The sequence below is a fragment of the Arvicanthis niloticus genome, chromosome 11, assembly GCF_011762505.2.
Source record: "Arvicanthis niloticus isolate mArvNil1 chromosome 11, mArvNil1.pat.X, whole genome shotgun sequence".
NCBI lineage: Eukaryota > Metazoa > Chordata > Mammalia > Rodentia > Muridae > Arvicanthis > Arvicanthis niloticus.
This window is the reverse complement of record NC_047668.1, coordinates 28,744,562-28,763,596: the sequence shown is the minus strand read 5'-3', so window position 1 is coordinate 28,763,596 and position 19,035 is coordinate 28,744,562. Positions and strand designations below refer to the sequence as shown.

Below are 19,035 nucleotides of genomic sequence, written 5' to 3'. Positions count from 1 at the left end.
AATGCCCCGAGTCACTTACAACTGCCACTGTATCCATGGATTACCTCAGTTTGAGACAACATTTTACACTGTAAAATGGAGTTGATAATACCTAACTTATAGGATTTTTGTAAGAATTAAATGGGTAAAACGTCAGTGTAGATATGTTTAGAAATGAAGGACACTCTTAGTAAATGCTTAATGACTATACTATGAGCTCAATGGGAAATAGGTAAAATCAGACGTGGTGCCTAGTGTGAACCCTGGTATCCACGAGGCATGCCATGAGTAATGGTCAGGGTATTGCCATCTCATCTTGGGAAAGATTTATAAATGGAAAATTTCAAGGCCTAGTCAGAATAACACTTGCATCCTTAAAAATCATAGGAAAATGTGAGCTTCAAGATTCAATGACTTTTATGTCAGGGTCCATAGACCTTTGTTCTCAAGAGCAACTCCTCAACTCTCTCTCTCTTTTTTTTCTGTTTTTATTTATTTATTTATTTATTTATTTATTTAACACTCCAGATTTTATTTCTGCCCCCATCCACCCTCCTACTGTACCACACCCCATACCTTCTCTCCACCCTCCTGTCTCCACGAGGATGTCCCCACCACCCACCATCCACAGCCCACCCAAACAGCTACCTCTAAACTCAGTGGGGCCTCCAGTCTTTTGCGGGTTAGGTACATCTTCTCTGACTAAACCTAGACCTGGCAGTTCTCTGCTGTATACGTGTTGGTAGTCTCATAACAGCTGGTGTATGCTGCCTGGTTGGTGGTCCAGTATTTGAGAGATCTCAGGGGTCCAGGTTAATTGAGACTGCTGATCTTCCTACAGGGTCACCCTCCTCCTCAGCTTCTTCCAGCTTTTCCCTAATTAAACCACAGGGGTCAGCAGCCTCTGTCTTTTGGTTGGGTGCAAATATTTGCATCTGACTCTTTCAGCTGCTTGTTGGGTCTTCCGGAGTGCGGAGGGCAGTCATCTAGTTCCATTTTGTGAGTGCTCCAAAGCCTCAGTAATAGTGTCAGGCTTTGGGACATCCCCTTGAGCTGGATTCTACTTTGGGCCTGTCACTAGACATTCTTTTCCTCAGGCTCCTCTCCATGTTCATCCTTGCAGTTCTTTCAGGAACAAATATAGGTCACAGTTTTGACTGTGGGATGGAAACCCCCTCCCTCACTTGTTGCCCTGACTTGCTGCTGGAGGTGGGCTCTATAAATTCCCTCTCCCTACTGTCAGGCATTTCATCTAAGGTCCCTCCTTTAGTGTCCTGAGAGTCTCTCACCTCCCAGGTCTCTGGTGCATTCTGGAGGGTTCCCCCAATCTCTTACCTCCAGAAGTTGCTTGTTTCCATTCTTTCTGCTGTCCCTCAGGGCTTCAGTCCTTTTCCCTCACCCAATACTGGATCAGGTTCCCCTCTCGACCCAACCCTAGTTCACTTTCCCTCCCAGGTTCCTCCCTCCCTCCCCACTTGTGATTGCTTTCTTCTCCCTCCCAAGTGGGACTGAGGAGTCCTTGTGGACACTTCAGTTTGTTGACTTTTGAGTTCTGTGGACTGTATTTTGTATATTCTGTACTTTTTTCTTTTCTTTCTTTCCTCTTCTTATTCTTTTGGGTCTGAGTTACCTCACTCAGGATAATATTTTCTAGTCCTATCCATTTGCCTACAAAACTCAGGATAGTCTCATTCTTAATAGCTGAGTAGTATTCCATTGTGTAAATGAACCACATTTTCTGTATCCATTTTTCTTTCCTGGGACATCTGGGTTGTTTCCAGCTTCTGGCTATCACAAATAAGGCCTCTATGAACATAGTGGAACACATGCCCCTGTGGCATGGTGGGGCATTTATCCTGCCATTTACCAGAGCTTATTCTAAAATGATGCTTCTAGTTACTATGAGAGTTAGAAGTCAGGTTTTTCTTGTCTTTCACATTTATTTCCTTCATAGAGCCTAGTGCTAAGCCCTTACATTTCTCGCTTAAAATATCTCTCCCAGATCTGAGATTTTGACTTCATATTCCCAACCTTAGTACAAACCCTTAACACCCTCTCCCCACTACATTAGAGTAAGACACCCTGGCTTATTTCCTGAACAGAAGGTACTTCTCCTATATGTAGGCTGCCATACCACCACCAGAAAAATCTTTTGAAAATACCAATTTGTTATAATGTGTCCTCTTCAGCAATCTATAATAGTTCCATAATAATAAATCCAGCCTCTCTACCACTTACCTCATTTTGATTTTGAGTTCAACAAAGCACAGATTTAAAAAGCACAAGTTCTTGCATCCTTCTTAGCTGCTGACTTTCCTGTTAGAGCTGGGTATCTGCCAAGGAACCCCTGTGAAGGCCATGATTAATCCCCACCTTTTATTTAAAATGTCCCATTTCTTGGATTGTACTAGTCTTAAACATTTACTAGGAACCAAGTTCTGTTCTTTAGTTCCTTTGATGCTTCATTTGATGCTAATATTTTCTTCTTCAAATATTTTATTTTATTTCTAAAAGAAAGACTGTGTTGTGCTCCAGTGGTTTCATTTCTGTGTCCTATCAATGTTATACTTCAATTTGCCTCCATTGCTACAGGTTGATAGCACACACAATTTTCTTAATCATCTGATGATTATAAACAAGTGTCAGAGTCAGGCTTTTAGGAAATCCTCAGCTTCATTGTAATGAATAATACAATAATCTTTATGTTAAATATTGAATCTCAAATGCATTTCTTTTTTAAATTTTATCTCAAAATACCCTGAAATAACTTGTAGTGTGCAAATTTCATTACACTTGTTAATAAATCTTAAAACACAAGTGATAAACATCCGTTTCTGCACTTTTAAGCCAGTAAAATATATCTTGATATACTATAACAGCCAGCCATCTTGTACACCTAAAGCTAAGCTCTAAGAAGGATATTGTATCGCTTCTGTATAGCTTTCTGTCTAACTTGGAAAACTGATGAACACCAGAGAGAAGAATAGTGAAAACCTGTATCTTATACATAAGCAAATATTTTCTTTGCTTTCAGCTTCATTCCTTTGAGCCAGACAAATACTCATCTTGTTTTATTTTCTTTTCCTTGCTTATGTTCTGCCACCATTGAGATCATGCTGCCAGGCCTGATTCTCATCTACTAAGTATGTCCTTGCATGGTGTTTACTTCTGTGTGTCGTGTTGCTCCTAGTCAAAAAAAGATGATTTCTTGCCAGGCAAGAATCTCTAGGATATGAGGTTAATACAACTATTTGAGATTAATAAAAGAATGCCTATCTTATACATCTGATTAGTAACTGGTTGTCATAAAATAATATACTTTTAGTGAAAATAAGCTCCTGGGGATGATATTTAAGTTTTGTAAGCCATAGGCAGTTTATTATTTAGCAAATACCATCATTAAGAAAGTGCCCTGAGTTTGTAAAACATTGATTTCAAGTGAAAGTGTCAACTTGAAAATATATTTCTTTAAGTCAGGTCCTTGAACTTTTTCTGTAAGAAGGACTACATTTTTTGTATATGAATCTATATTCTAATGAATACTATTACTATTTTTCCTTTTTCTACTATTCATTTCTTCCATTAGCTCAACACCTTTCCATAAAACACCCCCCGACACACACACTCACACTCTTTTTCATCCAAACTTGAGACAGATTTTACTAATAAACATAGAGCTGGCTCTAAATTAGGTGCTACTGTGAGCTGTCAAATTCTGAAATGACTTCCAAGTGTTTAATTCAAGTCCAAGAAAAGCTGGTTCATATTATATGACTTTACTAGATATATGCCTGTGTGTGTGTTATCCTGAAAAAAAGTTTCCGGGTATCTTAAAAATAAGCTTTACTTTTCTACACGCCACCTTTTAAAAATATGAAAAGATAGCTGTGGACAAAATTTTCAAAATGACTTTTGAAAGGTGGGAACTACTCCTCTTTGAGATTCTGCTCAAAGGCAGGATGCATCTGTGATCTAGTTCATTTATAACCTCAATGAAGACTAATGTTTGTATTTGCTTACTTTGTGCCCTTGAAAACAATCAACAATCCTGAGCATCTTGCCAACTCTGTAGTTTTCATATATCCCGATGCATAGAATGATGTGGAAACAAGTTGTCCTAACCTGACTGAATTGCTATCACACAATGCCACAAACTAGGGAGTTTTTAATAACAAGGGATGTGTTTCTTACACTTTGGAGGTTGAGTACTTTCAGGTCAGAGGGCATGTCATATTAAACCTTTTTTAGTGTCCTAACTTGGCAGATGACATTATATGTCAAGACAAAAGAAATATTTGTCTTCCAGCCTACTTCTGATTCATTGTACGGTTGCTAATTCTCTCAGGAAGCCCTCTCATACTTCCATCTAGCTCAAGTTAGCTCCCTAAGGCTGCATGTCCAAATACTGTTCGCATTTGAATTTAGGGATTCCTCTACATAGACTGTAAAAAGTGTACTCAAGAAAGAGTGCCGATCTTAGAACCTTGCCATGGTTTGACAAATTTCCCTTTATGATCTCTTATTGAAAAGACAGCTACACGGACTCTCAGAAAACACAATGTCATCAGTAGCCTAAAGAAAACCAATTTGTTTGTTTTAATTCTATTTTATTGATACCTGTATTTTTTAATAGACTTTTTTTTCCCCTTTGGAACACTTTCCGTTGACAACAAAGATAGCATGATCATTCATGACTGATAGTCTTGATCTCTAGCTTGTTTTTATTCGTTTTGTTTGCTTGGCTGGTTGGCTGGCCTTTAGTTTCTGTCTTCTTATCAGGTACATTTCTGGGTAGGATGAGGCATCAGTAATAGCTGCTTCATAATTTGATTGACAGCTTGTAAAAATGGTCAGTTCTTTAACCATGTTGCCCACAGCTTTGACCTTTTCCTCTATAAACAGTGTCACAAACTGGATAGCCACCAGAATATACCTTTCAGATGTTTGATTATAGTTTTCACAGACCTAAGGTATTCCTTTACATGATTAGTTAATACAAATCTCTTAAGTATTGCTCCTTTTAGTAGGTGTCACTGTTATATTGACAGGCAAGATGCTTAGTCATGGTATAGACCCTGCTACATCCGATGTTTCTTTAAAATTGAACAGAAAACCTCAGAGATATAGGACATTGTGGTAGTTAAACTTAAATATATTATCCCGGGCTTCATTAGGTCTATAAAGGCAGCATTCCATGAGATATATTAAATTATATTCCCACTTACTGTAGTTTTCTAGTCAATTGAATGTTTCTAAGTCCTTAGTTCTTTCCATTTGGGACTAAGTGTAAAAATATGTAACTAATTTTACTTACTGTTTTTATTAGAAATACATCAGATGGAGGGGCACATGAAGTTGAAACTCAGATGCTGTCTGTGAACTGTGCTGGCCCGAGGCTGTGTGTTCCTTTTTGTACCGGCATTTTATGCAATGTATCAATTTAGAATGTCCCACAGAGTACGAATTCAAGACAGTCTCACTATGCACACACAAAGATTGCTTCATCTGAGTATTTTAGCCTCTGTGGCCTCAGTTTTAAGGTAGTTGCACAATATCAAAGAGTAAAAACTCAATCTCTGTGACAAGCCAAAAGGCAGAGGACACATAAGACACCTGGTCTGCCTTGGGTTTTTATTGTGTTAATGGACTTATTTTCTAGAGCTCCTATAAGAAAATGCCATAAGCTAAGTGGTTTAAGACAACATAAATTTATTCTCTTACCTCCTGGGAGAGAAGAAGCTTAACACAGTAATGTCAGCAAGGCCCTTAGTCCTCGGAAGCATTTAGGGATGAATCTTTTGCCTTTTACTAGATTCTGGTAGTTTTCTAGAATACTTGATTTTGCTTGCATTGTAAAGACAACATTAATATCTCGGCCTGGCTTTTCTCATGTGACCTTCCCTCAATATCAGTACTTCCTGTCCAGATTTCCTTCTCCTTATAAAGCTTCCAGTCAAGGGCCAAAGCCAGCATTATTATATTCTAGCTTGAGTATATTAACATAGGCTCTATTTGCAAAAAAGATTCACATTCACTCATATCTGGAGTTAATATTTTGATCTTTACATATTATGTAAAGGGGACCATTTTTCATCCCACCCTTGACAGCTTCTTACCTATGAATCTATATATCCAGGGTCACATTTATTTTATGAGAATAATTTCAATAAACCAATACATATTTTAGAGTTATTTTAAGGAAGTTTCATTTTTATTGCCCTGTGGGTTTATTTAGTTCTATTGTATACAAGGATTCAGCTCCTTCTTTGTCGTTAATGCCTTTTATCTTTTGGCAAAGATTGGCAGTGTCTAAGAGGAATTGTGACCCACATTTGTGTAAAGAAATATATGTGCTGCTGTGAGAAGGAAATGCTAATTGCAGGTAGATGTGTAAAAATACTTTTATTTCGTATACTGCAGACTAATGGGCACGGATTATAGTACAAGTACTTGAACTCTAAACCCAGGCCTCTGTGTGGCAGATGTTGAAGGGTACAAGACAGCACAAATCCTCCTTCAATGCCGTTCCATCACCACCATTAAACCACCAAGGAGCCTAAGCTCAGTGACTAGTTAACTGCTTACACAGAGGAGTTAATACCGCTAAGGCTTAAATGGCGTGACCTTCTGAAATGGGTGGATAGACTGACACTGAAAACTGCTGTGATATTAATCTTTTAACAACACGCAAGACATATGGTTATTTTTTTTTTATACTAAATCAATATCAAGTAGTGAAGGGAGAAATTTCTGAGTATCTTTGAGAATTATTTTCATCAAATCTTTGATAAAGACCATCTCTTTGATTTCAAAACATCAGTAGTTTATCGTTTTGTTATACTTAAACATTAGAATTTAAACTAGTGATCAAGGTTGATAAAAATATCTGCTAAGGTTCATACATATTGTAATATAAATATCACATTATACGATTACATGTTAACCTAATGTCGGGCTGGTAAATACAATATAAAGATCCACTTTCATAATCATAATCATCTTCTTTTATTTATATCCTGCTCCTACTGAGATGAATCTCAGGTTACATTTACATATTGAATTACAAAGTTAAAACTAATGATGGGATCAATTATGCCCCATACTGAGCTGTGCACTTTGGAATGACTTTGAGAAAACATAAGGGTCAAAAGGAAAAAAAAAAAGAAGCATCAACACTGCACAGTGGTTTCAAGATTATATGGAAGGATAAGCAAGGAAACACTGTATTTGGCAGTAAATTGTGCTTGGAAAAGAAAGCAGGGTTGTTTAGTATAAAATTTTCAGTAAGCGAGCCTGTTTGTTCTTACAATTCTTCTAATATACTTTTAATGTATTATTGTATCTAATCTATAATTAAGTCTTCTCTGGATGTTATTGTCATGTAGATTTGATATTACTCCTGTCTCCTTTCCTAGCTGCACAATAAATGTGCTTCTCATCTGAAGCCTGAATGTGACTGTGGACCCTTGAAGGACCATATTTTGCCACCCACCACAATCTGTCCAGTTGTATTGGTGAGTTCGTCTTTATCATTCGGGTGTTACTTGTGCATACTGTGAGAAACTGGAACACTATACCAGCGAGTATTTCTGGAAGAAATTTTTCATTATTTAAGGAACAACTCTGTCATCACACCATCACTCCATAGCAGAAACCTATGCTCACTGCACTCTCTTCCTTGTGTGCATACATGGTAGGGTAAGAGATGCCCAAAATAAAGCAGACTAGGGTGCTGTCTCTTCATCACGCTGTATTTACCAGAAATTGGATGGGTAGAATGCATCTACATTTTACACATTTTATAGATGTAGGTTCCCAGAAAATGAGATTATTTTTGTGGGCATTTTTGCTAGGAATGCACATTTTGTGCCTAAGGTTTTGAGGTCTCTCTTTTAGGTCAGAGGCAAACTTGGAGTGATGACACAGATCTTGGAATATGTTATGCATTCCTACTAGCTGGTTTTTTAAAAATTATTAAACAATAAATTTTACTACCTGCAAGTTAATTACCCATTAAATAAATATAAAGATGAAAGATGGAATAGGGGAGTAATTATGAAGACTTTTAATAAGGATAGAAACAAGTATTCAAAGACAATGTTCATTTGCAGAATCCTAATCATTACTGAATGAAAAGTCATTTCACAAAACAAACTACGTTATATCTGTAACATACATCATTCTCTTAAAAAAAATACCTGAGAATAAATGTCTGGAACTTTGGTTTTATATACTAAAACTACAACAACTAAGAAATGTTACACAAATGCTTTTTTAAAGGTCACCTGAGAAATTAATCAAATTATTCAATTTTCACCCACTTATGATTCATTTTGTGATTATCTGCAAAATGATGATAGCATTTAAAATACATTTATATACAAAATTATTATAAACTCTATTGTGCTGAACTAGTAAAAGAAAGAAAGAAAATATCTTCAATTGCTGAGTATGGCAGTATTTAATTTTGATATTTTCTCAGTGTAATACTTGTTAAACATACAAAATAAATGAGATTAATTATAAATATTGAGAGTCAAAAAATATTTTAGATTTTAAATTAATTTGTTGCTATTCTTATGCATTTAGAATAATGAAAGTACTTTAATTTTAACATTATTTTTCTTTCTACAAAAATATTGTAATTTTGATTATTTAGATGCATCTTTGAGATCAGGTTTTAGCTGCCACAAAAAGTCTGACTTGTTTTGTACCATCAAGATTCAGGTGGAATACCCTGTTCAATGAGAACCATTCACACTCAGGACAGGCTGTGTTGCATAATGTCAATCATGGGATCTAGATTTCCCATCATTCTTTTCTGCGTGAAGTTGAAGGCTTTATAGCATATGTTAGATGGATATTCCTGCCTTCCCACAAATTAGGCAAAAATTCTATTCTTGCATTTGGATACTTTTGATTCTGAAAAGTTATTTTCAATCCTCAGATATTTATGTGGTATCTATCATGATTTGTATCTCAACTTTTGTTATTGAATCATTAGAGTACGGTTTATTCTGAAATATATTCCTGTCTCAGGCAAATTCTTAGCTACATTTAAATCAGTTACCATTCCTCACTTGGTCCTGGATGTTTCTTGAAACCCTTTCTTCAGAATCTTTGCAGGGGTTACAATGACACCTTGATGGCAAATGGTGTATCACTTGGGTCTTGCTTCTGATGTCACAGTTTTAACACTTGTGCTACTCTTCCTAGTGTGATAGCATGGCTCTGGTTGACCCCATGCCTCTTTGACTTTTTTTTTTTTTTTTTTTTTTTTTTTTTTTTTGGCCTGGAATTGTCTGTCCCGGTGATATTGCTACAGTCTCGTTTCCTTTCCATGTCTAAGCTTCTGTCTGGGTTTACATTCCAAAAGGCAAATATGAAATGTCTCTTTCATGTATAAAACGACTGCTGCAATTCATTATTTGAATTCGAAACAGTCTTCTATGCTAAAGAAAGTTCTTAACTGGATCAACATGCTCCATCTTTTGCAAAACACATAAGACACTGAAAATCAAGGATAATTGAAATGCTTATAATTCTCACAGTACACCTGTCTCCTCAAGCCTCAGCAGTCTTGTGTGTGTTAATAAAGCAGGTGAAATTACTTCACCTTAGAATATCTCCTGCCATGCAAAGCAAGAGTTAAAGTTCATTTTTGTACAATAGAATAAAAACATTGAATATTATATCCGCTGATTTAAAAGGCTCATCTTTTAAACAAAATAATTGTTCAGCCTAGAAAATTGGATAAACTGTCCAAACTGATGGTCATTAAGCCTTTCTAATCTGTTGACCCTCCTGACCATCCCAGAGAGGATTTTACACTGTTATCTGCCATAACATTTTAGTATTTATTTAAAGAAAACTAGTAAGTCTTAAATAAAATAAAAGTTAGCTAAGTTGTTTTTTTATTGTTGATCTCCTTTATTGTATGATTCACCCATTTTAAATGTCTATGCCTTAGAATTTTGAGATAGTATTCTTCAAGAAACCAGAAGTGTTGAGCTTAGATATTAAGAAATGGTCAAAGTTAAGATACTCTAAGAATGGTTTATTAGAAGCTAATCCTGACACTACTGAGAATAAGTGCAGGAACTTGTTCCTATAATTATTCTCCATTGGTGATGTGTGAGGGGAGGTGGCAGAACTATGTGGTCCTCAGTATTGGTGCTAGAAGAATATTTTTATATGGAAGCTACGTGTCTTCTCTATTGGAACCATTACTCATTGTAATGGCTGAGAATGTTAGGTGTTATAATCAAAGTGAATATAAAAGAATGCAGCTAATTCATCGGTCACAATTCATTCAGTGAAACTTTTAGAAAAGAAGAGGCATGGAAGATTGAGGGCAAAGAAGTAACATGGGGTAGTGGTGTACAGAACAAGATGCTGTCTTGTTTAAGTGTGATATAAGAGAATACCATTTTCTTCAGAGTGTTCAGAATGACAGATATATGTGTATGTGTATATATATATATATATATATATATATATATATATATGAAATATTGTATATATAACATAAAATCATCAATTAGCAAGCAATACAATTCAGAAGGACAAGAGAACAAAACAAGCATTTGAAAAAATATTTTTGTGGATTATCTATAAATATTTGTATGTAGGCATAGTGTAATAATCCTTTATCAGAAAATACATTATACAAATTATAGAACTTAATACCACATACACACTTGAAAAGTAAGATAAGTTAAAGGCCTAAATTTCCTCTAATCAAGTAGCTGCTTCTCTGCTGTAGGCAGAAGAATAACTGGATAGGCAAATCTAGACCACACACATTGAGTCATTTGCATGTAGGTCCTGTCAATTATTTCTTCATTTTACCAGATGAGCTAATAACATCTCTCTTTGGTAAATGGAGTGTGATATGTTAGTTCCTAGCATTAAAAAGGATTACTTTATATCATTTTTATATTATTAGGATTGCACTAGAACTTAAAAATTAAAATTTCAAGCTTTAATTGTAAAAGTAACTAAATAGTCATAAAATCTAAAATAATGTAAATTTTGAATCTTTAATTCAGTCATATAAAAGAACCTTATAATAAATGACTTCTGTGGTAGGTAGATCTTATGGCTACCACTTTGTCCATTCTTATTTTGTATGGAGTAACCACCTAGTGGAAATCTTTAGAAAGGCCAGTCTCTCCTGACTTCTCCTACCCAACAGTACAAGGTATCACTGTCACATGCTATTTTCTTCTAGAAATGTTTCTATTTTACAATGATTCTGTTTTTTTTCTTGTACTGCATGCCCATCTGCAAAACAGGAGCATAATAGATAAAATCTCTGTAAAATAGACACCACATATTGGTATATATAATTAATTTTTAATTCTAAATTGGCTTCAAATGATTATCTCATCTCCCTTTAAATTCAAACATATCACTGTAATGCATAATCAAGACAGTAAAGCAGTATCCATTAACAATAAGAGGATGCATGTTACAGAATTGATCTAGTTAGCATTTTCTCTCCTTTTGGACAACTGAGGCATTCCTGTGGATAATTTCTCATAGACATAGTAAGCATATTACAAAGTTTTAGTAAAGAAGTTTATACAAGTGCCAACCTAATAGTAATGCTTCTTAGATCACATAAAGTGGAAGCAAATTATTTAAGTGACTTAGGATCTAAGAATATTCCTTAGCTTTGAGTCAAATGGTTCTGATTCTACCTCTCTTTCTCCCTCACTGTTAACTCTGTAATGTGGCCAATTATGGTGTTACTGCAGCAGCCATCTACGTAGTCCTACGTATAACACCCTCAGAGAACCATATGCCATATTAACTTCTCCTCTTCCGATCTCTCTTACTCTTCCACAGTTTTAAGCATTCTAAATTATACATTGTAAATATGGTGATTACATCTTAAATAGCATAGGGTATGTGAAGTCTTCCTTAGAGCATGTGTTAAACTAAGTCACTACTCCACAGAATGTCAGAAGGTCTGTTAGGGAGTGAATATGGTGTGCGAGTCTTCTTCACAGCTCGGTTATTATGAGATCTTTTTGCGTCTACCTATCACTTACCTCACGCAAGTGAGAATTAATAATAACAACCCCAATGGTGAACATCAGCCAGTGTTACGAGGAGGATACATCTGAATCATCTACAATTCTCAAACTTGCGAACAGTCTGTAACTTCCTTACACCAGTTCTTGAGCTTCCATAGATGTAGTGTGTGGTGGTGAGGTGTGAACCCTTGAGTGAGGCTGAGCTTGCCACTCTGAGTTTCATAGTCTACTTTTATACTATTTCAGTTTTTTTGCTCTTCTTTTCAACTTACCTCTTTCATCTTCAGCTACAGCCAAAGAACTCATGTATCTCCTTGAAAATTTTTGCATAACTTACCTATGATTTGATGATTTGCACCCATGGAGTTTTCTTCCTTTTTTTTTTTTTCTTTGTCAAAAGAATGGGGATAAAGTACATTGTCAGTTCTCAATAAATGTTTCATCAGTGTCATTACTTAATATTCATTTAATTAATATTCATTATAGGTCAATTCATAATTGTCATCATGGTAATGATAGTCAAAAGGGATCTCATTTTTTTATATTTTGAAACTCTAAAAGATTCAGTTTCATGGTATTATTCACAAAGGAAAGTTGCTTTGTATTTATTTAATTTTTAAGATGAGCAGAATTGAAGAGCAGCAATCAAATCCCAGTGAGGAGTACAAAACATTACGGTATTATCATGTGTGTTAAATAGGTCTACGTTTGTTTTTGGCTAGGCATATTCTTCATGTATGATACTAATATTTGTATCATAGGAAAGAAGGCAACACAGAGAGGCATTATCTGATTCTTACAATGTCTATATCTGTGAGATGGACCAAATTTCACTACACCAAATTGTCTTGGCTAGCTTCATAATTCAGTATATTGTCCTTTTTAGATTAACTTTGTTATGTTTTGAGGAACTCATTTGTATGCAGTTGTTACACACACACACACACACACACACACACACACATACAGGATGTCATTTTTTTAAGAAAATGGTCATTATCTATGTCCACTTAAGTTTGTTTCTACCTAAAATAATAGATTCTGATTTTTTTGTTTATTTTTAAATACAACTATAACAATATTTCTATAGGTCTGTATGATAGTTTCTTCTTGAAATTTAATTGTACACAGAGCCAGTTATAATTCTTTTTAAGGAAACGAATTTGTGCCATATTAAATTTATCCCAGTTCATAGAAAAGCCAGAACACATTGCCAATAAAGTATAATTTGGAAGTTTGATGAAGATAAAAATCAAATGGAAATCAAAAATATGCACCCATACATAAACATCTCAAAAGGGGATTTAAAACCATAACAAGATAAAAATCTTAAAGTAAATGCAAATGAAATTTAAAAAATTTACATGTGAGTGTGATTCACAAATAAAGATGTGAGATTACTAATGAATGGTTTAGGCTCTTCTACTAGTAATTCTCAACAATGATTAAGGCAGGACATATAAAAATACAGAGCATACCAAGAAGTGAGTAAATTCATACCAAAGTTAAGTTAGAACTAAAAAATTGTGTCACTAAATGCTATAAATTTGACAGGGATAGTTTTCATTTTTCTACCTGTAGATTTTAGTAGCTTTACAAGGAAATGAAAGATCCAAGCTTGATAGTATTTACCTAGAGAAACAATTCAGAGTTTTATTTGTATATAAACCCTGAGATCAAAATAGGGAAGTAAGAGGCATTGCCCCTGTGTCCCAGGAACTCTTAGTGCGATGTGTTAGCCTTGTTTCATTTTGTGCTGCATTTTCATAACAATTGTTGATAGTATGTAGGATGATGGATTATGGGTAAAGCTCACTTTAGTATTAAGAAAAGTAGTAATAATTCTGTATCTATAAAACAAGGAAGTAGTATATCCCATAAATGTTAGATAGATTGCATCTCTGAACATTCATTACACAGAATGAAGGAAATATCAATTGCAATTGTTTTATTGATAAAGGACAGTAAACAAAGCATCTATTCCAAATTGGCACCATTGAAGCATATGAACTAGAAGGTTGAAGGATAAAGATGGAAAATAGGAGAGAGAAGATAAGCCAAAATACACTAGCATCTGAGTAATGCAGAATAAACACCTAGGGCAACTGACCATTCTCTGATGCATAGGAGGATTAGGAAAGTATCTGGATTCCTGAAGAATATCATTCAAAGGGAAGGACACAAGGCTATTCATAGAATAAAAAACAAGACTAACAAGCTCTCTTAATTTTAGGCATATTGAGAAAAAAATCAAACTGAATGAAAAGAATCTGAGTCTTCTGTTTTACTGATTTCCTTCATGCAATCTCTATACAACTCTGCCTCATAAAATTATTCCACATTTTCCTGGAAAGGAAAATGTGTTTAAGCACATAATATGGGAAAGAATAATGAGAAAAACTTATTCTAAGAGCCCATAGCAATATTTTTTTCTTGTTAAGGGTACCCTGATTAAATGTAACATGACACTAGATGATAGAAAAAGTTCCAAGATGCATGGAATCACATGTAATAATGAAATATATGATGTAATCTCATGTCACATTTGCTAGAACATTAGCTAGCAAGTGTTGAAATTGTTGTATGATTACAAGGAGTAATTGAAAGAATCTTAAATGTCTATCCTCAGATAATCCACATGAACTAAATATTAATTTTTTGATGAGATCATTATCAAAGGTTTTTTTCTCCCTAAAATGAGAATGTTAAAATGTTAGACAACCGGTGAAAGAAAAACAACTGTAATGATAAATATTAAAAATTTCAAATCAGAGTAAAAGCTTATTATGGTACACCATACCAAAAAAAAAATCTTTTATAAATTCATGTAATTTTTCAAATTGTCCATTGTTATCTAATATGTATCAAAATGCTCTTCTAGTTAAACACCAACAATGCAAACTTGCCACAAACCATATCATAAAGGTGTCCAGGAATGTGAAAACTCTATTATGCTTGTCTCCTTCCAAGAATGATTGTGATGGACAGGACAGACATCAGATCTAATGACATTAAAAATAATACATTGTGTCACCATCACCTCCTAAGTGTTAAATGTTGTATACAACCCAAACCAGACATCCTATAAGCCATTAGACATGTAAGGATATACCTTGCAAATATAATCTATGGATTTAATGTTTCTTGCTGAGGACCATCATAAAGGACCCATGTTCATGCTTCCCTCTGTTTTCCTACTTAGATCAGTTTTTCCAGATTCATTTTTCCTTCAAATATAAGAACAAATGACCCTATCTGAATGTTGTTCCACTTATTTTTCATATTTCATATTCTCCACTCATATTTTCACTTACTGTGTCTACCTGTGTTTTTGTTTCCCCACGAATTGAAATAATTCTGTTGAAGCCTATAAGCCCTCTCGTTGCTGTCAAATAAAGATGATAATACCTGTCACTTAAAGATTCCCCCCCACACACACAGTCTTTTTTGGTTACTTGGTCATTTTTGTTTGTTTAGCTTGGTGTTTCCAATTGACGAAAGGCATTTGGGAAGAGAGAACCTCAAATGAGCTGCCCCCACCAGTTTGGTTCTTAGTTGTATAAAAAAGCAGGGTAGGAAGTCATGAAGGGGACAAGGCAGCAAGGCAGCTTTCTTCTGTGATTTCCTCTTCAATTCCTGTTTCCAAATTTAGGCCTTGTGTTCCTGTTCTGGCTTCCCTAAATAATGGAATGTTCCATGAGAGCTGTAAGCTGAAATAAACCTTTTCCTCCCAAGGTTGCTTTTGATCAAGGTGTTTTATCACAACAAGAGAAGCCCTAAGATAGTCTCTCAAGGGTCATGGTATTTTTAGCTTTATTTGAATAAGCTACACAAATCCTGAAGGAATGTCACTCTGGAATACTGAAACATTATCCTCTTTTCTATAGTGCTTTTCCATAAGTGCTTTTAAAAAACTGTTTCCTCTGATTATTGTTTCTTCTATACCTGGATAAGTTACTGTGCATATGGGCCTCCTTTTTTCTTTTTGAAATTATTTTATTTATTTACATTTCAAATGTTGTTTCTCTTTCCGGTCCCTCTCCATGAGTATCCCACCCCATCTTTCCTTTGCCTCTAAGAGGGTGTTCCCCCCACCCACCTACCCACTTAGACAGATGCAGTTACATACAGCCAACTATTGTACTGACGCCGAGGACTCTTATGGAAGAGTAATGGGAAGGAATGAAGGAGCTGAAGGGGATTGCAGCTACATAAGTGGAGGATGGCCTTGTTGGGTATCAGTGGGAGGAGAGGCCTTTGGTCCTGTGAAGGCTTGATGTCCCAGTGTAAGGGGAATTCGAGGGTGGGGAGGAAGAAGAGGGTGGGTGAGTTGGTGGGAGAACACCCTCATAGAAGCAGGGGATGGGGAATGGGATATGGGGTTTGGGGGGCAGGGAAAGGGAATAACATTTGAAATGTAAATTTAAAAAATATCCAGTAAAAAAAAAGGACAACAGTGTCATCTAACCAGACTCCTCAGAGATTCCAGGGACTAAGCTACCAACCATAGAAAATAAATTGGCTGGTCCATGGCTCCTGCTACATATGTAGCAGAGGATGTCCTTGTCTGGCCTCAGTTTGAGGGCCTGTGCTTGGTCCTGTGGATGCTTAATGCCCTTTTTTTCATTCTCGTGCTATCTGCCTTCTGCAAGAATCACTTCCTCTGACCACAGATTTGTAAAAAATCAGGCCTGAGAACTCACTGTAGCTCTCATGCTATGTGTGGGTGCTTCCTGGAGGAAGCCATTAGGCTACCAACAGGCAATTTTAGCAATCCTTTTCTGATCCTCTATGTGGTTTGTATGATTAGAAATACTCTTCCTCCATTCTCTGTATGGTTCATCCACCATATTTCTTTAATTTTGATTTTTATTTTCTAAGCATGCTATGAGAAAATATGGATGCGTATGAATTTCATTATTGAAATACTAAAACAAAACCAAAAAAAAACCTTTCATGTTAAAAAAGAACACAGCTCTGTGAGATAGTCTATTTTTTTTGTCTATGGAGTTATTGCATTATTTATTTCCAACAAGATATGTATAATATCTGGGAATAATATTATGTTAGAATATAAGCAAAACATGAATTTATAACATATATACACACACATGTATAATATTATGGAATAAATATTCTTTAAAAATTAAATGATTACTTACAAGCTGATTGGAGTGTACTTCTAAAGAACACACAGAAAATAGCAATTTAAACCAGTGTTAATACAAAATTTCTACTGAAAAGCAGTATATGCAAGTTATTTAGAATGAATGTCAAATTCTAATAACAGAACTAAATTTTATAAAAATCTATTTCTAAATTTATTTATAAGATATAATTTTAACACCGAATATATCTTATTTATTACTCATAAATCTTTGAAATTATTTTCTATTTATAGCATTGTGTTTTTAAAATTTGGAATACTCATATAATGGTCAATATGCTAAAATTTCATTGAAATGGAACATAACACATGTATTAGGGAAATATAAAAAAATAGACCATAGGTAGATTAATTTCATATTAATTTCATACTTTTTTGTGGAAAGTATCACATGTCTCTGAGATTTCTTATGCATTTACTATTTTTACCATAGTTTATATAATCTGAATGTGTGGTATGATATAATATGCATCGTTTAAAAAAGAATATATTCTTAGGTGCATACATATGTTCATCTTAAAGAAAATATGATATTAAAATAGCTTAAGCTGGCTTAAGGGATTTCGTTGTTTTATTAAATACAGAAATAGTTTGTACTTTTATAAGTCTGAGCATTTTCAATCATTATTTTATAAGCTTTGCAAGTAAAAATATTTATTTTACTATCCTGATTTATGATAGAGAGGTAAAATGTAAGTTGTCTAGACACTTTAAAATTAAAATGATTTTGCATACCAAATACATTCAAGCTCATGATAACACCATTTTGGAATTTTCACAGAACAATGTGGTATCTAAAACTTACCCAAATGCTAAATATATTTTAGGCACTGTTAATAAATACTTTTCAAAACCAAAGATTCACATTGATTTTTTTAGTCAGATTTCAAAGTATGGTGCTTGTACCTCACACTGCATGCCAAAGTTCCGACTCACGCTAAATGGGTTTGAACACAATTTGTGCATGCAGATCTCAAGTGGTAGTCTCTTAATAGATGCCAGCCACTCTTTATTGCTACCCTCTTTTATTTCAGTAACATTTTAATTAATTCACACTGATTGAATAAATGTACATTGAGACTTATTTCCTAATGAGGGCGCATTTAGAGGAAAGGTTCTGCATCATCCTGATATCCTGTGGGTAATTATATTCTAATTATATGGTCAGGGGAAAAGAGGCTATAACTCAGTACTGATATTGTTCACTGGGCCCAATTAATTACAAGCACATAATGAAAGTTCATGATAAGGTTGACTGGCAGTCAGTGTAAATTTTGCCTCAATTGAATTGTACCAAAAGTGAATACAGAGCTGGACTTTAACCTGGTTAGAGAATGCTTTGGCATGAGATCAGTGGGTATTTAGATGGACAAAAGATCAGAATGAATTCTATCATATGCTCTGTCTCCAATAGTTTTTTCAAATGACGAAAGGGAAAGTAAGCTCTGACTGTAATGATTATCGTCAATACGCTCTCATTACCTGTGCTGATCATGGAAAGCAGGAGTACACTGAATCCATGATGATAGAATTCTAGAATTGGCTCATGTTTTAGGAAGAGACACAACAAGCATAATACAATAAATGTATTATGGATATGAAATGGATAGGTATCAATCTGGTCCATTAGCTTTTGGGAAGTGGATTCTCTTCTCTCTCTTGCTCAAGCATCTTTTTCTTTCGCTCCCATTAGACTCAAGCGATACAAAAGTCGACATTTTCATCCAACATAAACCTTCTATGCTTATTAATGGGAGACATAGTGAAATAATCTCAGCAAAACGTGCATCTGTTCATATTGTGAGTGTAGGTGCATATGTATTTTTGAGACCCTTTTATTTCAAA

At 34.9% G+C, this 19,035-nt stretch overlaps 1 protein-coding gene across 5 annotated transcripts in view; it reads left to right on the top strand.

Moving 5' to 3' along the window:
* The window catches only part of Dgkb (diacylglycerol kinase beta), a 625,059-nt gene that overhangs the window by 206,267 nt on the left and 399,757 nt on the right, over window positions 1-19,035 (top strand). For all 5 annotated transcript variants that reach the window (XM_076941963.1, XM_076941961.1, XM_034514239.2 and 2 more), the window contains one exon: window positions 7,395-7,493. In XM_076941963.1, coding sequence (XP_076798078.1) covers window positions 7,395-7,493 — 99 coding nt within the window. The remainder of the gene's footprint in view (window positions 1-7,394; window positions 7,494-19,035) is intronic.